This window comes from Oreochromis niloticus, linkage group LG1 (assembly GCF_001858045.2).
Source record: "Oreochromis niloticus isolate F11D_XX linkage group LG1, O_niloticus_UMD_NMBU, whole genome shotgun sequence".
NCBI lineage: Eukaryota > Metazoa > Chordata > Actinopteri > Cichliformes > Cichlidae > Oreochromis > Oreochromis niloticus.
In genome coordinates this window covers 22,528,022-22,546,197 of record NC_031965.2, presented here as the reverse complement: position 1 = coordinate 22,546,197, position 18,176 = coordinate 22,528,022, and the positions used below count along the sequence as shown (strand labels likewise).

At 39.7% G+C, this 18,176-nt stretch overlaps 2 protein-coding genes across 5 annotated transcripts in view; both read right to left on the bottom strand.

The window, feature by feature from the left end:
• Window positions 1–772: 772 nt before the first annotated feature.
• vrk3 (VRK serine/threonine kinase 3) lies at window positions 773–13,532 on the bottom strand. Of its 3 annotated transcripts, none has more exons than XM_003442343.4 (16): window positions 13,353–13,532; window positions 10,083–10,288; window positions 9,908–9,991; window positions 8,246–8,359; window positions 8,001–8,150; window positions 7,085–7,231; window positions 6,349–6,392; window positions 6,130–6,196; window positions 5,311–5,395; window positions 5,111–5,213; window positions 3,903–3,995; window positions 3,677–3,809; window positions 3,129–3,246; window positions 2,990–3,048; window positions 2,769–2,905; window positions 773–1,131 (listed from the first exon to the last, which is right to left on the bottom strand). In XM_003442343.4, the coding sequence occupies exons 1-15, from the start codon at window positions 13,523–13,525 to the stop codon at window positions 2,769–2,771; spliced, it is 1,713 nt and encodes a 570-aa protein (XP_003442391.4). In that variant the 5' UTR covers window positions 13,526–13,532; the 3' UTR covers window positions 773–1,131. The 3 variants fall into 3 exon arrangements, with proteins under 3 accessions (XP_003442391.4, XP_025762356.1, XP_025762355.1); XM_025906571.1 differs by lacking the exon at window positions 13,353–13,532 and adding an exon at window positions 10,924–11,004; XM_025906570.1 differs by lacking the exon at window positions 13,353–13,532 and adding an exon at window positions 10,717–10,875.
• Window positions 13,533–14,791: 1,259 nt separating this feature from the next.
• rab27a (RAB27A, member RAS oncogene family) overlaps window positions 14,792–18,176 on the bottom strand; it is a 23,659-nt gene continuing 20,274 nt past the window's right edge. For both annotated transcript variants that reach the window (XM_005467082.3, XM_003442262.5), the window contains exon 6: window positions 14,792–17,563. In XM_005467082.3, the coding sequence (XP_005467139.1) occupies window positions 17,368–17,563 (196 nt within the window). In that variant the 3' untranslated portion in view covers window positions 14,792–17,367. The remainder of the gene's footprint in view (window positions 17,564–18,176) is intronic.

Here is an 18,176-nt window from a genome sequence, read left to right as displayed (position 1 = left end):
GATATTTATACTTCCTGTTGTTGCACTTTTACATTTAAAATTGTTTCCTACTACAAATTAATTGTAGATTTAAGTGATGTTGAACATGCTGGTTTACTGGGATTTTCCCACACAACCATCTCTGGAGTTTACAGAGAGTCGGTCAAAATATAGAAAGTATCCAGAGGGTGAAAATTCCTTTTTGATGTCAGAGGAAAATGACCAGATTGCTTCAAGCTGATAAGAAGACAATAGCAAGTCAAACAACAGCTCGTTAGAACCAAGGTATGCAGAAGAGCATCTGTGAGAAAACACCACACTGAACCTTAAAGCAGAAGGGCTACAGCAGCAGAAGACCACCACAACTGACACAGAAGTCTCAAGGCAGAAACTCGATGCCCTCAGTGGTGATGAAAACGGCTCATTTGACAGAGACTGGTTATGCTTACTAAAACAGTTGGGTTAAGCTTGGCAAAAGTCTCAAATAAAGAGGTCAGTGTTCGTTTGTGTAATTCCTGTGAGCCAACAGCCTCAGCCTTTCTCAGCCTTCTGTTTGTGAGCTACGACCAATCAGAAGAGCGGAGGTAAAGTATAAAGAGGTAAAATGGGCAAAGTGTGCACAAAGGTCCAGTAAAAGATAAATAAGGGTTATTTTTAACTCTGAGTCATGCAAAGCTACTCTCCCAAAATTCAGGGACAAAAATCTGGAGCTTGAAAAAAAGAATAACAGGTAGCAATAACCAGAAGATGTATTCTTATCAGAAACTAAATATCAAAGCTCACTGAGTCACTGTAAGAAATGTAGATATTTTATTTGTTGAAATGTTCAGCAGGATAAGTCAACAGAAAAAAATATCTGTTATAAAAATCACCCTGTTAAATCTAACTACCTAATAACACTGCAACACACAAAATATAAAAATCAGTGCTTTAGGAATTTAAAACTTTCTTTGTGAGGCTGAAAACCACAGAAACCTCAAGAAGACCATAAAGATGATAAACTCCACACACACACAAACTGTAAAAACAATGAATCGTTTACCTAATGAACTCATGACTTTCAGTGCAATAAAGCCTCACCATTTAAACACGATTTTAAAATAAGAAAACTCCAGGATCTTCCAGTGGCGTCTCTTCTTTTATGCGATCTCTCTGAAAAGAAAACAAAGACTAGTCAGACTCATAGGGTTTGATACATATTCATCATCGCTGTCAGGTTGATGTCAGTTTTAAAGCTTCAGTTTGGTTTAATTAAATCTCTGATAATCTGATCTGATCACGGTAATAATCCCCGTTTACATTCCGTTTCCTTGGATTTTGCATGTTCGGCTACATAGATAAAGGGCCATTTCATATAAATGGTGGCAGCTGTATCTGAAGATTGTATATCTTCTTTTGACTGAGGGTCACCACAGCAGATCATCTACCTCCATCTTACCCTATTCCTAACACCCAACTCAACCCTCCGCTTCACTAACTCGGAGCTGTCCCTGAGCTGATGAAGTCATTTCTAATCCCCTCCATCTCAGTCACGCCCAACGGAAATCTTTACCTCATGTTCATCTGCCACCTCTAGCTTTGCATCCTGTGCTGTAAATAATAAACATAATGTCTCCAACAGATGTAATTCTTAATGATGTTAGTGTATAAATAATACTTTTTAATATCTGATTGAAAAGAACAGTCCTGTACTATGATACAGGCCTTGAGGCTGAGTAAGGGGTCTTTAGCCTTGAGGTCTTTACCCACTGAGGAAAAAAAATAAACGACACGAAATTCAAAATTTTTCGGATCTGAACTTGTCATGTAACGTGTATACACACTGAAAGGGTTTTTACAAAAGGTTTGTCTTCAGAAAAACTAAATGTAAAGAAAATGAAGTTGACATGAAGCGATGATGAGCTGGTCCTGATGTTTTCAAACAAGAAAAGGAAGACACTGAGATTCTGGGTTCATCCGATTCTCAGAAGAAGGCAGCAGCAGCAGGGAGAATTTCATGGTTTGATCCAGCAGTAGAAGCTTTATCACGACTGCTTTTGTACATATTTCAGGATGTTAGTGGGGCAGTTTCAGCTCTTGTCAGCAGAGCTGGAGCCACATCTGAGAAGGCTGAGAAATCATTTCAGAGGCCGACTGACCTGAAGCAGCGTCCAGCTGTGTCTGAGGTAAAATAGTGTTATCTTACTATTTCCATATCACTGTTTATTAAGTACTGGCACACATTTTGAGCTATGATTGCACTTGTTGCCAAATGCAGTGACCTGATTGGTCAGATCTATTCATTAAAAAAATTAATCCTGTGAGAAACTGAGAATTGGATAAACCCAGAATCTCAGTTTCTTCCTTTTCTTATCTGAAAAATGTAGTTTTACAAAGATGTTTCAAGTCTTACTGGGGTATCACCATGGTAACTTATGCTGTTATATTTGTTAAGAGATCAACAAATATGAATCAACCTCCCAGTGACCAATCAGCTGTCTAAAAACAGCACCACTGTCTCTGTGCAGATACAAAGAGGGTCTATGTGATGAGCATCAATGAGAAATATTAAGATCTTGGAGAATATGTTTAAACTTTTTACTTTTAAAGCAACTTTTTAAAAATAAACCTTAAAATATGATCCTAAAACACAACACCTGAGCCTCACTGACCTTTTATTCAGAAGGCAGGTAAATGAGCTGACTGCTGACATCAGGTAAGGAAAAGCTATTCTGGGTATGTTGAACTTGCCTCAGGTGCATGTGAACATCTTTATTTCTGAGTTTCAGTAAAGGCGGGTGTGTCCTCACCTAAAAATCGAGCGGCTCCTCCACCGATGCCCCCAGCTGCACTAAAGCGTCGCTGAGTCCAGCCTTCAGCGCTGAGTAATCGGGCTGCTCGGAGTACTGCAGAGCCATCACTGCAGTCAGGTAGGTTTGAAATGCTCCTGCAGCACAAAAAACAGAAAGATATCACCAAAGAAAATGCAGGAAAATGTGGTATACGATACAGAAGAAACACTGGAACTCACTGGAAACGCTCCTCCTCCCAAAGCACTGGCTCAGAAGTGCAGGGACATCCTCCATGTACCTACAGCCATGTGTTATTTGAATTTTGTTTCACACAGGAGGTTAAAATTACACAAAAATGACAGATTATCCCTCTCCTACCTCTGTTTCTCGGTGGCTATCTGCTGTGGTTGAGTGAGCTCGGTCCACGGCAGCAATCCAGTGTGCCAGTGCAGCATGCAGTAACCCAAAGACTGCAGGTCGCTGCGGCGAGATGGAGCTGAAAGAGCGTGATAACAAAAATCAGTAAAAAACAGACCTCAGGTTTACAAAAATATCTCCTTGTTTTTCCACGAGTGAAATTTGTGCCTTTTAACTTCAAAAACTGTAAAGAAAACAAAACAAAAACCTGCTTCATGTGTAAACATAAAATCATACGAATGTGAAGCCATGAATGTTGCCAGGCAGAAAGAAAAAAGGAAAGCCACAGAGAAGGATGGATGTAGTGACGCAAATGGTTGGTGTGATCCGCTGTGGCACGAGCAGCCGAAAGAAGAAGGAGAAGCAGATGTGAAGCCAGTGTTTGGCCAGATGGAGCGTGGTCAGAGCGCGGTCAGAGCGCTCTGGTTTACAGCAGCTTACACGATGAAGTATGATTTAGTGACACTGACAGACTACAGAGGGCTCAGTGGACCACAGAGGCAACACACCTGCTCCTTTATGCGCATCCAGGCTGATGAACTCGACAGTGCCCTCGTGTGGCGTTCGGCTGGCTTCACGGTACTCCACATGCTTTCCTCCTGGACAGTACCTGAAGGCATGGCAGTATCCTACAAGGTATACCTAGACCCACACACACACACACACACAGAAGCAGCCTGGTTATACACACTTCAGGACAGAGTAGTGCAGTTTGAAGCTCAGAGCACGTCTCACCTGTGACCTCTGTCCTTGTTTTATGTACACGTTCTCGGCACTGATATCAGCATGAACGTATTCGTTTGAATGGATGTAGTGGAGCACATCTAACTGCAAGGGAAAAGAAAAGTTAGTCTCTTAACGCTTTATCGCCCAGGCCTAATGGATTTATTTTGTAATTCTGGCTCTAAAATTAAAATAATAACTCATCTTTCCAAAACAATTTGAATTTTGTCTCTAGCGCTTGTGAAATGGGAACAATGATGGGCACACATAAACAGGTCAGCACAAAGAAAAGTAATCACTGTGCTTTCCAGTTCTTCTCAGACACACAACTCCAGCTTTGAGCACAGGAGCCCCACCCACTTGCTGTCCAAGCCTTTCATTTGCGAAGGTCAGCCAATCAGAAACCAGCTGGCTCAAAGAAGTGGGTCTCAGGAGTGGAGCAGGAGTTTTTTTTTCTTCTTCTTTTTTTTACTTCAGGGGTGACGCTCAGCTATTGATTAAAATGACCAAGTGGGATGATTTATGACCTCATTATATTTTACACAGATTTTTTTTATGGCTCTGTATGTTTATCATTCGTATACTGTTTCCTTCATCTACCTCACACAATGTGAAAGCTTTTCATTGTTACTTTATGCATGGAGTTTCTGCAGTTTTAAATGTAGCTGCTCTACCTCTATTAGTGCAAAACATCACAGTTTGGTGAACAGAAGTGGAAAATTACATAATTGGATACATATTTCTGTTAAATATGAAAAAAAGTGTAGTAGAAGTAAATCAACAAATTCAATGCTAGGAAATATTTTTATGGCTAAAAATCATACATAGCGCAGACAGCCCCCCCACCTCGCTGAGCCTGGTTCTGCTGGAGGTTTCTTCCTGTTAAAAGGGAGTTTTTCCTTCCCACTGTTGCCAAAGTGCTTGCTCATAGGAAGTCATATGATTGTTGGGTTTTTCTCTGTATGTATTATTGTAAGGTCTACCTTACAATATAAAGCACCTTGAGGTGACTGTTGTTGTGATTTGGCGCTGTATAGATAAAATAAAATTGAATCGAATTGAATAGAAGGTTAAAGGAAGAGGAGCTAAAGCAGCTCGTTTCAGACTGCGTCTACACAAAAGTCCAGTAAGAGCTAAATAAGCATTATTAAGAAGAGGAAAACATGTAAAGGTCCACTTTTAGAGTATTTGTGTGAGAAGACAATTAAAAAAACACCAACTATTCTATAGGCCAGCTGAAGAACAACTTCCTCAGACAGAGGCTGATTTTCTTTCTCAATGATGGAGTGGAGCGACTCGCCCATGCTGGGAAAAATTAGAAACCTACAGAAACGGAAATAAAATGAAATTAATGGAAACAGATTTAGAGGTCAAAGTAAAATGCTTTTACATGTTTTGTATGTGCAGGTAATGCTCACACCTGTACGAGTCTGTATGGAGACCAAAGCCAACGCAGGAAGGAATCCCCAGAAAATCCAGCTTGTTTTGTTTGACCCACTTTTCCACTACAGAGAAAACAAGTCTTAGTAGGAAAATCATCACACAGGCAGAAAACACTGTGTATATGTATAGATGCACTGCCTTCAGATTCTGAAAAGTCAGTTCAGAAAAGTCTTCAATCTACATTCTTTCTAACGGCCAGCAGAGGGCGACTCTTCTGGCTTTAAACAAACATCTATGAGGAAATGACCCTTATCACTGAATACACCTCCCTGATGAGTTCATCACTAAATCAACATCTTAAAAGCTTTGAATGTCACATGATGGTCAATCTATAATTCACGGCCCCTGTTAGAGATTTCGTCCCTTGCCATCTGGTTTAATAAAACAGAGAATGTGACGACCGAAATCGTCAAATCAAGGTTTTAAAACAGGAGTCCACAAGCCAAAGGGTGAAGTTGCTGTGCTGTGATGAGGGTTAAAGACACAACAATGCTCCTCTGATGCCTATCAAGTCAAACAGATGTATTACAGCTTCATGCCTCAGCTGTTAGTGTTTCTTTCTCTGACTCATTTGTCACCTTTGAGACTTTAGTTTTGAGTCACCTGGTAATTTAAATCCTTTGTGCCAAAGTGAGTGTCCTGTGCACAGACAAAGCATCCTAACCCTCTGTAGGTGATAGAAACAGTCACCATATCATCTGTCTTTATTGAAATCAGAATAAAGTCAGTTTTGGGAACTAATTCTGGTGATTATGGGCCTCTGAATGTGACAAAACCCCCCACAATAAATCCTCACCAGACGCCGGTTTAGCAGCTCTCTGCAGAAAGTTCTGTTCATTGAAGATTCTTCCATCTTTAGCTCCCTAAAAGTGAAAAACAAAATATAATTTTGATTTTTTTTGGCACAGGGAAACTCAGGAGCAGAAGAAGCATTACAACAAAGTAGAAAGCAATTCAACGGGTTATTGGTAAATATATTGAAAAGCAGATACATCTATCTACCGTTTGTACTCACCAGTTTGAGGATGTGATTCAACTCCTTTGAGCTTGGCCGAGAAACTGAAGAGAGAAAAATCACTTTATTCATCTGTGATAATAAATTATTCTATTAATCTTTATTTTTTCTAAGTCAATAAATAGTCAACTGGTTTATCCTGCTGGAGGGCAATGCAGTGCTGACCAGCTACACTGGATTAGTCCTCTCTTTGCTTTAATAAAGTTTACTGGACTCAAACAGGTAGAATATAGACTGGACTTATTGCATTAAATGTGGGCTGCAGTTATTATGTTTCCTTATTTGTGGTATGCTATAGTTTATAGCACATCCAGTATCACTTTAAAGATTAAAAACCTTGATGAGGGGCATGATTTTTGTAAATCACTCGAGCTTCTGACCAGTCACATACGATCCGGCTTTGGTTGTACTCCGATAAAAAATCTGCATGTAGAGAATTTGCTGAAATGCAATCTCAAATCCATGGACTATCATCTGCCAGCAAAGTTGGGTTACTTAACGTAATCCCTGGGTCTTTGATAAACGCGTGAGGGGTTTCACTATGGGAATACAGACCACTCGAGCCGAGTGGTCTAGACTTCCTTCAAACACATCTTCTGCCAGCTGTTCATATTGAGTTTGCACAGTGGGACACAGGACGACAGCAATCACCACGACTCTTTCACGTCAGTCAAACTCTTCAATCGTACATTTATCTTTGTTTTCTCTTCCCCTCATCTCTTGTGACCAGTCCTACCTTCGTAGAGCAGCTCCGTTACACTCTGACTGAGCTGCGTGATCAGCTTCCACTTCTTGCCGGTCGTGTCGGTCACCTCCTCACCTTCAGGCAGTGGTTCCACAGAGGATGCATGCTTCGCCTTCTTGCCTTTATTTTTTCCAGCTGCTGCAAATTCATGAAAACGCTTCAAATTAATTAGGGCAGGAATAACCACATAAGCTTTATGTGAATTCGGTTTATAACAGTGATTCCTAAAGTGTGGGCTGCAAAGGTACTGCAGGTGGGCCGCAGAAACACAAATTCAGTTTGAAATTACTCACAAGTATGTACGCTCAGAAAGCATTTACATATTTATATAAAAAGTGAATTAAATCCATTAACAGGAGGTGGTGAGTTTGTGACTTTACTCATTAGTCTTAACTAAATGTAATGTTCTTGTATTGAAGTTTGTGTCCGAGTGGCAGGTTTGTCACACGTTCTCCATAAAAGCTTTCCACATGACTGATTAGCATTAGGAATTTATAACCAACAGCCTGTGTTGTTTATGTTTTTTTTAATTAAATTTTCAAGGAAAAACATCACCTTCCCTTGTTTTTGATTGGATTTAAGATTGGGGGGCCCCCATGAGATTTTCTGGTATATAAATGAACCACAGCACTCCTGTAACAAAAGTGGTCAAATTTAAAGGTAACTCTGAAAAGCCTAAGGGGGAAAAAATGTAATTAAATTATTAATTGAATGGATATTCTAAGAGAAATGAATGATTAATCTTGTTACAGCAATAAAACTGCAGTAAATGTGGTGATTGTAACGACGCCAGAACCACAATAAAGCTCCTGATCATTAAAAATTTAGTGATGTTTATACAAACCTATCAGTGTACTTAACAATGTGTGTAACATGCTGCTGTTACATCATTCGAGGTGTAGCTCACCTTTTGCAGGAGACTTAGAGTTTGGTGAGGAAGCAGGTGAAGCTCCATCTACTGCTGATCTCTCCTCTATCCAGCCTGTTTTAGCAGGCAGCTTCTTTTCTTCTTCCTCCTGCTTTTTCAGAGGACTGCAGAGCTTCCCTTTCCCTCGCGCTACACAGCAACAGTTAAGAAAGCAAAGAGGAAAGATAATGGAGATTTCATAAAGAACTGCAGGAATGGGCAAATAAATCGGTGCTTCTCCTCACCAGATCGAGGCGATTTTGCAACAGGAGACTCTACGATTGGCTGCGCCCCGGTGTCGAGTTTAAAGGTGACCGTGTTCTTCTTTGGTGGAGATTCCTGCAACCCAGCAGCATTATCTGTGGAAGCAAAGTACTTCTGGTTCAGGGCTTCAACTGATTGTGACTAGGAAGTATGACTAGGAAGTTTGTCCAGACAAAGCAGTCTGGACAAACATAAAAAATATAAGCTACAAGATTATGCATCCAAGTAAGCATAATAATAACAATAATAATAATAATAATAATAATAATGGATTGGATTTATATAGCGCTTTTCAAGGCACCCAAAGCGCTTTACAATTCCATTATTCATTCACTCTCGCATTCACACACTGGTGGAGGCAAGCTACAGTTGTAGCCACAGCTGCCCTGGGGCAGACTGACAGAAGCGAGGCTGCCATATCGCGCCATCGGCCCCTCTGGCCAACACCAGTAGGCGGTAGGTGAAGTGTCTTGCCCAAGGACACAACGACCAGGACAGAGAGGCCGGGGATCGAACCAGCGACCTTCCGGTTACAGATGCGCTTCCCAACCTCCTTAAAGGTAATAAATAACTGGGGGACAAATATAATTACAAACACAAAACACGTACAAAATAAGCGGAGTAATCTACAGGCACAGTGGCACAGTGAGTAAAGAGTTAAAGTAACCAATAAAAAAATTCCACTTTTTTGGGGGGGGGATAAAGCTTCCTTTGACTGTGAGAAATGACATCACATCTTTGAAGCCACAAGGAAACAAATCGGGACTTCCAGAGAGGTGAGATACGACACGCTGATAACAGAAATGTAAAAGAAAGACTTTTTTGTTTCACAGAGGTACAGGGAACAAGTGAACCCCCAAAATATTAATGAAAGGTCCGTATTTATCTGCGTCACTAAAACATCAGACACGGGGAGCCGGTTCAGCTCACTGGGATGAGCAGGCAACCACATGCTGTATGGCTAAGAGCAGCTGGCCGATGTTTGAATCCGAAATTACTTGCCGCATGTCTTCTTCTCTCTCTTCCTCCGCATTCCTGTCACTCCTCACTGTTCCTATCCAATAAAGCTAGAAAAAGGCCAAAAAACCCCAACAGATTTTCAAAATCTTAAAAAAAACAACAGCAACCACAACAACAACATACAAAACAGACATATTCATGAAGTCATCGATCCAGAACTCAAGCATTTTACGGCAGGAATAAAACATACGGCTTAGATCGTAAGCCACATGTAAGCCACTGTACTTGAATGTATACTAAGGACAGCTTTATTGCACCATTGATCTGCCAGCCCGATTCCAAACTTCAGGGCCATCCATCAGCCAAGGCCAGAAGAGCCTCGCATGGCCTTTCAGTATAATGTAATGTACTCACATTTACAAAGCACTTTAACTATAAGTTTGTTCTATACACTTCGAGGTCTTTAGACCCACCAGTTAACCTGCATGAACTCCACAAAGAAAGGCCCCAGCTGGAACCACAGTGAAGCTACAAAAGGGGGAGTTTTAGAACTAAACAACTTCAGGGAGCTGAACCCTTTGGTTTGACATCCCTGCTCCAGCTGAATTTACTCGTGCTGTTTTTATACCTCATTATAACTGACCTCTTAACAGGAGACTGTTCACCTGTATGATCTCCTTTACCTTCTTTGTCCAGGCAAAGGGTGTTGCGAGTCCTTCGCAGTGCAGGACGTGGTGTTAGCGAACTTAAAGTGTCAAATCCATGGGCTGGACATAGAGAGAAATTGTTACATTGTTAAAGCTAAATTACTTGGTATTTTAAGTATTTATTTGATGACATACTGCCACCTGTATTCACCTGTACTGAGTTCACAGCTCGTGCTTGGAGTGAGGCTTGGGTTAACTACAGATGTTGCTGCTGGATTTCCCAGAGAGGAGGAGAAACTTAAGTTCACAGATTTAAATGGACTTTCAGGACCGGGAAGTTTCTCCCCACATGAAGGACAGAATCTGAATTCAGGCTGTAACTTTGTCCCACACTGGGGGCAGAAATGGAAAGGCATTCTGCAAGAGTGAGGATAAAACATGATTATACGTCAATCATCTGCACCAGCCACGTCGTGTGTCTGTCTGAGATTTATCCTGCGGATCAGGAAACTACACACAAACAATCTGACAGTTGTTGGCTGGTAAATCTGTTAGAAATGAATTCGTAGTACAGCTTTTAGCCACATCAGTCTTCACAAAAGCTTTGCAACTGTCACACAAAAGTTTTCAGAAAATAAAGTCAAGTTCATAATTCTACTCCCAAAGTAAACACGAGTTTCCTGAGAGGATTCTGGATATTTCTTTTTATCAGTGCAGAGGTAATATTATATAAACCAGGCTATGAATGTTAATAGATCCCTCTGCAAAAATGGACAGGTTTAGTGAGTACAAAGACTACATGAGATTTTAAGCTTTAAGTATGAGGGAAAAAACCATCCATCAACCTTCTTAATGGTAGTTTTTGCAGCATTGTACCCTCTGCAGCATTTTATCAGCAGGTGTCCTGAGATGATTCATTCTTCTCTCTCCAGGATCTCCTCCACCTGCACTCCTCCCTCACTACAGATCTCAATGTTGTCTGCAAACATTATAGTCACCACTGGAAACAAGAAGAGGCTCAGAGCCCATCCTTGAAGTAATCTAACTCTCACCTTGAAACCATCTGTTACTTCTACTCCTGACTGACTTCCTTCATTGAGTACCACAGTTTCTCTCTTGGCACCCTGTCATATCTGTAGATCCACAAAGACACGAACAATCTTGTTCTGATCTTCTCTATGCGCCTCCACCAACACTCTCGCTCATGGATGGAGCCAGCATATCATTGATTACTTGCCTGATTAAAAAAAGCTTGTGGTGACCCACTATATCACCTGGTAGTACAAACTGGTGTTACATGAAAGTATAGCTTGGCCCCATTTCAACTTCAGTTATCTCACTATACAGTATAGAGATGGTTTGGACGTAAAGTCATAGTAGTTGTCTCCTCACACTCTGTTGACACCTTTAGTTCAGTTCAGTTCACTGTTCAGTTACAAACAGTACCTAAAAGATTATTTATTGAAAATTCTAGACATATTTTTTAAAGGGAAAATTAATTTATAGGTAAAGATTTCAATTTGGAGTGCATCTATTATACTTTTCCTCATTTTCTATCATATAAATGCTGTTAGAATTATAGATACTCTTTAACTGTGACCAAAGCTTCAAATAATGAGGTCAGATCCCATTCAAGACAGCCCTGTCAGAAAAAATAAAAACTCGGGTTTTAGACTGTGCTAAATGCTGAGTTTCTGACCTTTTTTTTTTTTTTTTTTTTTAAATGTTGCCTTTTTATGGAAGACATGGTCTTTATCAAACAGTCACCTCAGGTACACGTAGCAACACTTATGTTTAGGAGAAGCACCAAAAAAATTAAACAGCTCATTTCAGACAGATGACAAATGCAGTGCCTGGACCAGTGCTCGATATAAGATACATAAAGACCAATTTTGACCTGTGAAACATGGAAAAATGATACACTATTGTGCAAGTCTGGAACCCCTCATTTCTTTATATTTTGGTTCCAAGGAAGCATACTCTTGATTCTTTCACAGGGATGTTGAGAAATAGTTCTCCAGGCTTTCTGAAGGTCTTTCTTTGGACATTAGCTGCATTCTCACTCATTTTAAGTCCATTTAACACTGACATATAAATCGTTCAAATGTCAAAAGGGGAACCTAAGCTAAGGGATGAACCAGTGTTGTCCACAGATAACTGAAAACTTAGTAAAACACAAGTTAAAATATTATGTTGAAGCACTTGAATCTATGAATAGTGTCAAAGATAACACAGTTCAACAGACATAAAATAGTATTTTTGCAACAACAAGGTGAACCTCAAAGAGCTATTAACTGAAAACTTGATATGTCTCAGTGGGATGTACAGTGTGCCCTTAAAAAAAATGAACTAACTGGACAAGCAGAAGACAAAAGACCAAGTGTCACAGGACAAGAAGAGAAAGTCATGTTCTTAAGAAACAGATTAAAAAAAAAAAAAAAAAATCCAGCAAAGACTTGAAAAAGGCCCCGAGTGATGAATTATGTCACTTGCTAAGCCCACGTCCTCATTTTATGTTTGACAGCGTTTTAATAGATAAAGATGAATGGCTTAAACATGAACTGAGCTGCGGTTGTGGGAAGGCCTCGAAGGGTACTGGCGGCGGTTCCCGGGCCTGGAGGATCCCCATGCACTAGAAAGAAGTGAAAGGGGAGGGAGGGGCACGAAAACGAACAGCTTGTAGAACTGGGGGACTCATATATAGATAAGAACCGGAAGGAGCGTGCTTGAAGCCATTCATAAGGAAAGAGAAACAGGGAGTTTGAGAGTGATCCCAAACACACTACCAACACAGTAAAAACACCTGCACAGAAAACACACACAGTGCAACACTACCAGTCATGGACTGGCCTCCCCAGAGCCCGAACCTCGACATTATTGAAGCCTCTGGGATCACGTTGACAGAGAACAGACTAAAAAGCAGCTAACATCCAAAGAGCAACTTTGAAAGTCCTTTAAGAAGCCTGGAAAGCTATTCCTGAAGACTACTTAAAGAAATCACTAGAAAGCTTGATTAAGAGATTTCAGGCTGTGTGGCAGACTCAAAGGTGGTTCCACATTTAGCAAAGCTTTGTCTGCTGGCTGACTGGGTTGCATAACTTTTTCCAGGGAACCGTTAAGAAGAGGTTTAAACAGGGCGTAAAGGAAAGTACAGTCCTCATCGCGACAGGAACTCCTTACTTAGAAAATATAAAATAGCTGAAGACCGAGTACGTTTCACATGAAGTTTATTTCAGCGTGTTTGCCGCTTTCAGTTTAACTAACAAACAAAAAACACTCATATACTGACCCAAACCATTCGTGTTAGCTAGCTAAAAGTCAAGCAAAACTTTTAAAAATAAGAAAAAATGAGCAACTGTTTTTGGGCGGAAGCGCCGCCAAAGAACCGATATTAACTTTTGTTGACAATAAATCTAAAAATTTTGCACTTGGATTTGTTTGTATATAATAAAAACCTACAAACAGTTAAAACGTCTCATACCTTATTCTCTGATTGTTTTGCTGCTTCTTCTTCACTGCATTAACAATCTCACAGGTGGAGCTACGCAGGCGCAATGCTGCCCTCTGCAGGACTTCAGGACAGTTGCAACCAGCTGTGCTAAAAACCACAAAGCGAGATCTTCTTCTTCTGTCGTTTTTAACGGCAGCTTGCATCCAAAGATGCTGCACTACAGCCATCTCCTTGGTTTTACTCTCACTTCACTTCCAAATCCCTAGAGCCTCTTGATGCACAAAGCGAGATTATAAGAGTTTTGTATTTTACAATTATTCTATTTCACTATTATTCATTTTAGTTTTTCCCGTTAGTTCACTTTCCAGAGCGAATTTTCTCATTTCACTTTAGTTTTTATTGTTTGAAAATGTTTTCAGCTTTAATTAGATTCAATGATAGCTACAGTGCTATGAAAAACTATTTGCTTCCTTCCTGAGTTTTTTTTAAATTTGTTTAAAATTTGCTGATCATCTGAAACATGTGACTGTGAAAAATAAAATATTGGGGAGCATCATAACATTTTTTTGCCAAATGTGAGCTTTTGTGTTCTTTTTTGTCAGCAATGATTTTCCCCTTCTAACTCTCCCATTGATGCAGTTTTTGTCCATTCTCTTTCTTTTGTTGAATCATGAACTCTGACCTTAACTGAGGCCAGACAAGCCTGCAGTTCTTTAGATGTTGTTCTGGGATCATTTGGGACCTCTAGGATGAGTCGTTGATGCACTCCTGGAGTAATTTTGGTAAGCCGGTCACTTCTCAGAAAGTTCACTGCTGTTCCAAGTTTTGTCAGTTTGTAGCTAATGGCTCTCACTGTGGTTCACTGGAGTCCCAAAGCTTTAAAATGTCTCTGTAACCCTTTCCAGACTGATAGATGTCAACTTTTATTCCCTGTAAATCCTGGAGAGGTTTCTGTGAGAAAATTCCAGCAGATTAGGAGTCTGGTACAAACTACCATGGTATGATCAAAATCACTTAAATCACCTTTCTTCCTTACTCTAATGCTTAATTTAACTTCAGCAGGTCATGTTGACCATCTCTACATGCCTAAATGAGTTGCTGCCATGTGACTGACTGACTAAACCCAAAGTCCTGGTGTTAAAACTTTTATTTCAGAATTATTTTTTGTTTCTAAGAAGTCATAACATACTTTTTAAATACATATGGGACTTCAGGAAGCTATAACTGTAGCGGCCTGTAGGAAAACTGAAGCAGTCTCCTGCTACAGAAATGGTGAAAAAAAAAGTATCCATCTCTCATGTATTCACAACAAGCTAAAGAAATGTGTATTAATTTTTCATTAAATGTCTGAAAGGTTTTGTACAGAATCAGTGAATTTAAATCAGAGTGTCAGTGTTGCATGTTTGAATACTCAGAATCTGAAAAAACAAACAAACAAACAAACAAAAAAAAAAAAAACAGTCAACAGATACATAAATACAAATGTTTATTTCTGGATATAATTTACACATTTTGCATATGAAAGTATGGCACAACTGACAATATGACACGTTTCAATTTTGCCTTTATGTGATCAAATCTCATTTTCGGTGACAAATAATGTGACTCAACTAAAACATCACTCTCAGCCTTTCATAAATAAAATGTAACTTCAGTGTTTAATGTAAAATATCAGAGGTATAAAAATTGATCTGAAAGATTAAATGGATACCTTGATTGTAAACTAAAGTGCAAGCCCCATTTTATTGCCCTAAATATAATACAGCATCTGAGCGCATCAGTTTTAAACACATTCAGCAACTTACAGTTTGCTTTAAAAAGTCTGCAACCAAAAAAGAGCTGAGAATTAAGCAACAGCGACAGGTGCTTTTGTTTTTATAGCCACAGGTGCTCACGTCACCTGATAAATAAACAGTATCCACACACAGTGAAAGGACAAGCCAGAGGGGATTACTATAAATTAAGTTCAACATAGTCAGGCTTTTTTGGTGTTAACTAGCTTAACAAAATCTGAAACCGCAGTATCAGGTTTCTTTGTTAACTTTCTGCTTCAGGCTTTGCATACACTCACCTAAAATGATGCTTTTGATGTATGATTTCACTCAAATTCTGCATAGAAATGAGTCTCCAGTGTATCACCAACTTTAGTCAGAGACTAAGTGATAGAGATCTAAATAGCAAAATGGAAGACCAAGTGTAATGCTGCAGGAAATCGTTAATCTCCAATTATCACAATCACATTCAGCAGTAAAATAAATGTTGAGTTAGTATATTTATTTTCCCTTCACTTCAGTCTACATCAATTTTATAACATGGTGAATAAAGCCTAAAAATGTAACTGATCGGTTTTCTAATCTGTGTTCTAGTAGCTGCAATTCCAGCAGTGTGAAACAGACTAGCAGCAGATTTGGATCAAGCAGCCAATGTGAAATTTCTGCATCAACGCCTAAATTTCAGCAACAGTGTAAGGCACAGTTAGCACTGCTGTAACCTTACAGCTGGGCTTTGTGTTAGTGAGGTAAGAATCTGCAGCTTTCATGTGTGAAATGTGTTCCTTCAGCACTTGGAGCACACTGTAAATACAAGCAGAAACTCCACATAACCTGGTCCAGAACGGGTTTTGCTTGTTTTACCACAGTAATCTAGTCAAGTTAAAAGACAGCTGCATTAAAAGCTCTCACCTCTGACATTTTCAGTAGTAGCAGTAGAAACAGTTTGAAAATCCTAGGCGACATCCTTCTTGAGTTATCGCAGTTATTCTATAATCTACATTCGGTTTAATCTGCTGATAAACTAAAGTGATGGGAAATTATCGGACTTGAACACACCGAGTAACGTTTGAATGTTTAAAAGCTTCAGACTTTAAACAAGTTGTCAAAAACTTTGTTTTATGCGAGTGCGCTGAGAGTCTGAAGCAGAAAGCCTGATTTTCCCACCACACCACTGGGTTTTTAAGTTTTATCCAGCCAGGCAACGCCAGGGAAGCCTGGATATGCTGAACCTGCTTTGTAATACACCCCTCTGGAGTAATAAGTATTTATTTGTCAAGGTCTTCGGGACTTTATGAATACTACAAATGATGATAAATCTGAAAATCTGGGTGAAATTCAGGAAATTAGTCAAAGCCTCTCTTCAGACAGAAGTGTTATCATTGGGATAACAATAGGCTTCTGCATTTATTTAATCAGAAGCCATTTTGGTCATTTTTAGTCTCCAAGATATTCCTCAAAAATAATATGAAAGTCCACACACTGATAGTTTAGCTTAAAATATAAAACTGAGTATTATGTTTAGCCAAATATGCACAAAAGTTTGATGTTTTTAAACATTTTCTGCATCCGTCTTTTTCAGCTGCAGGATAGTTAACCCGAATCATCCCGGTTCCTGAGTTATTGCCCTGTTTTAAATCACTTTATTTAATTCATTCTAACTACTGAATGTACTTTCTTTTTAGTAATTATTGGACTTAACTGTACATAATAAAGTTTAGATGATTTAGTGAAACAGAGTTTTGTAATTTTACAGCAAACAAGCACAAAGATTTAGGAAGGAAAATAAAGAGTGTTACTTGTCCATCTAGCTAACACCGGATGGTCACTGTGAGCTACATTTCCTCTTGCTGTGGCACCAGTGAGATTACAGCTTAACATTCAGAAGAGCATCAGTAGAACATAACCTAAAGCTCCATAAACAGCTAATTTATCTCTAAAGCAAGTATATTCATAAAACCTGTGGCACTGCAGTTCGCCTTTGAATATATGATCTGGAAATTTAAGCTACTCATCATAAGAAATAAATATCCCAAAATCGCAACCAGCATGAATTAATCATTCAAAAGACTCATTAAATCAATTCAAATTAAATGCCCAAATCCAAAAGGCATTTAACTCAGCACTGACAAACTGGATGGAAATGTGTAACACACTGGTGTGTCGGTTGAATGGCACAAATGATCATCACAGAGCATATGACAATAATAATATACAGACTCCCACCTCTTCATCATTTCCCACCCACACTATGGACACAGATGTTTAAAATAAACCTAACATGCACATCTGCTTCCTTCGGAGCCCTCTGAGGGGTCTGGGGTGAAGGGTCCGTTAGCTCGGACAGTCCCGTCGGGGATCCAGGACTTGTCCACACATCGTTCCATCCTCTTCATGATGAGATCCAGCAGGACTTCCACAGCCTGGCTCACGTTATGCCCGTTTGCAGCACTCGTCTCAAAATACGGGATTCTGCACGGAAACATGTTTCAGTTACAAAACAGGGATCAAAGACTGCGGCTATAGTGTAGCTCAAACCTTTTGTTGATGTAGGAGCTCAATTAAAAAGTTGTGTGACTCTGCTCATAAGAAGCAAAAAAATCGGTCATTGAAATGAAACACTGGTCCAGAGTCATACATCGAAACGACTGAACGTCGCCCCACTCACAGAAGGGCACACAGAAACTATTTTACCCTCCCCACCTGCCCCATTTGTTTTTATGTGCAGAGCTGTGGAACCAAGCATGTTGATTAAGTTTGTGAAATGGAGCTCAGTGTTGTCCTGAAACAGCCTGACGCTGTTATTTTTAAACTAATTAGCAGCAAAAAAAGGTCATTTACTGACTTACTGGAGATGTTTTCATCTTTGCATTACTCATCTGCTGCTGTGTACTTATTAAAACACTAAAATACACAGATAAAATACATGGACTGCTACAGTATTGTTTGATCAGTCGGTTTCAAGATTAGGCTTAAAACTTTCCTTTTTGCTAAAGCATATAGTTAGGGCTGGACCAGGTGACCCTGAATCCTCCCTTAGTTATGCTGCAATAGACGTAGGCTGCCGGGGATTCCCATGATGCAT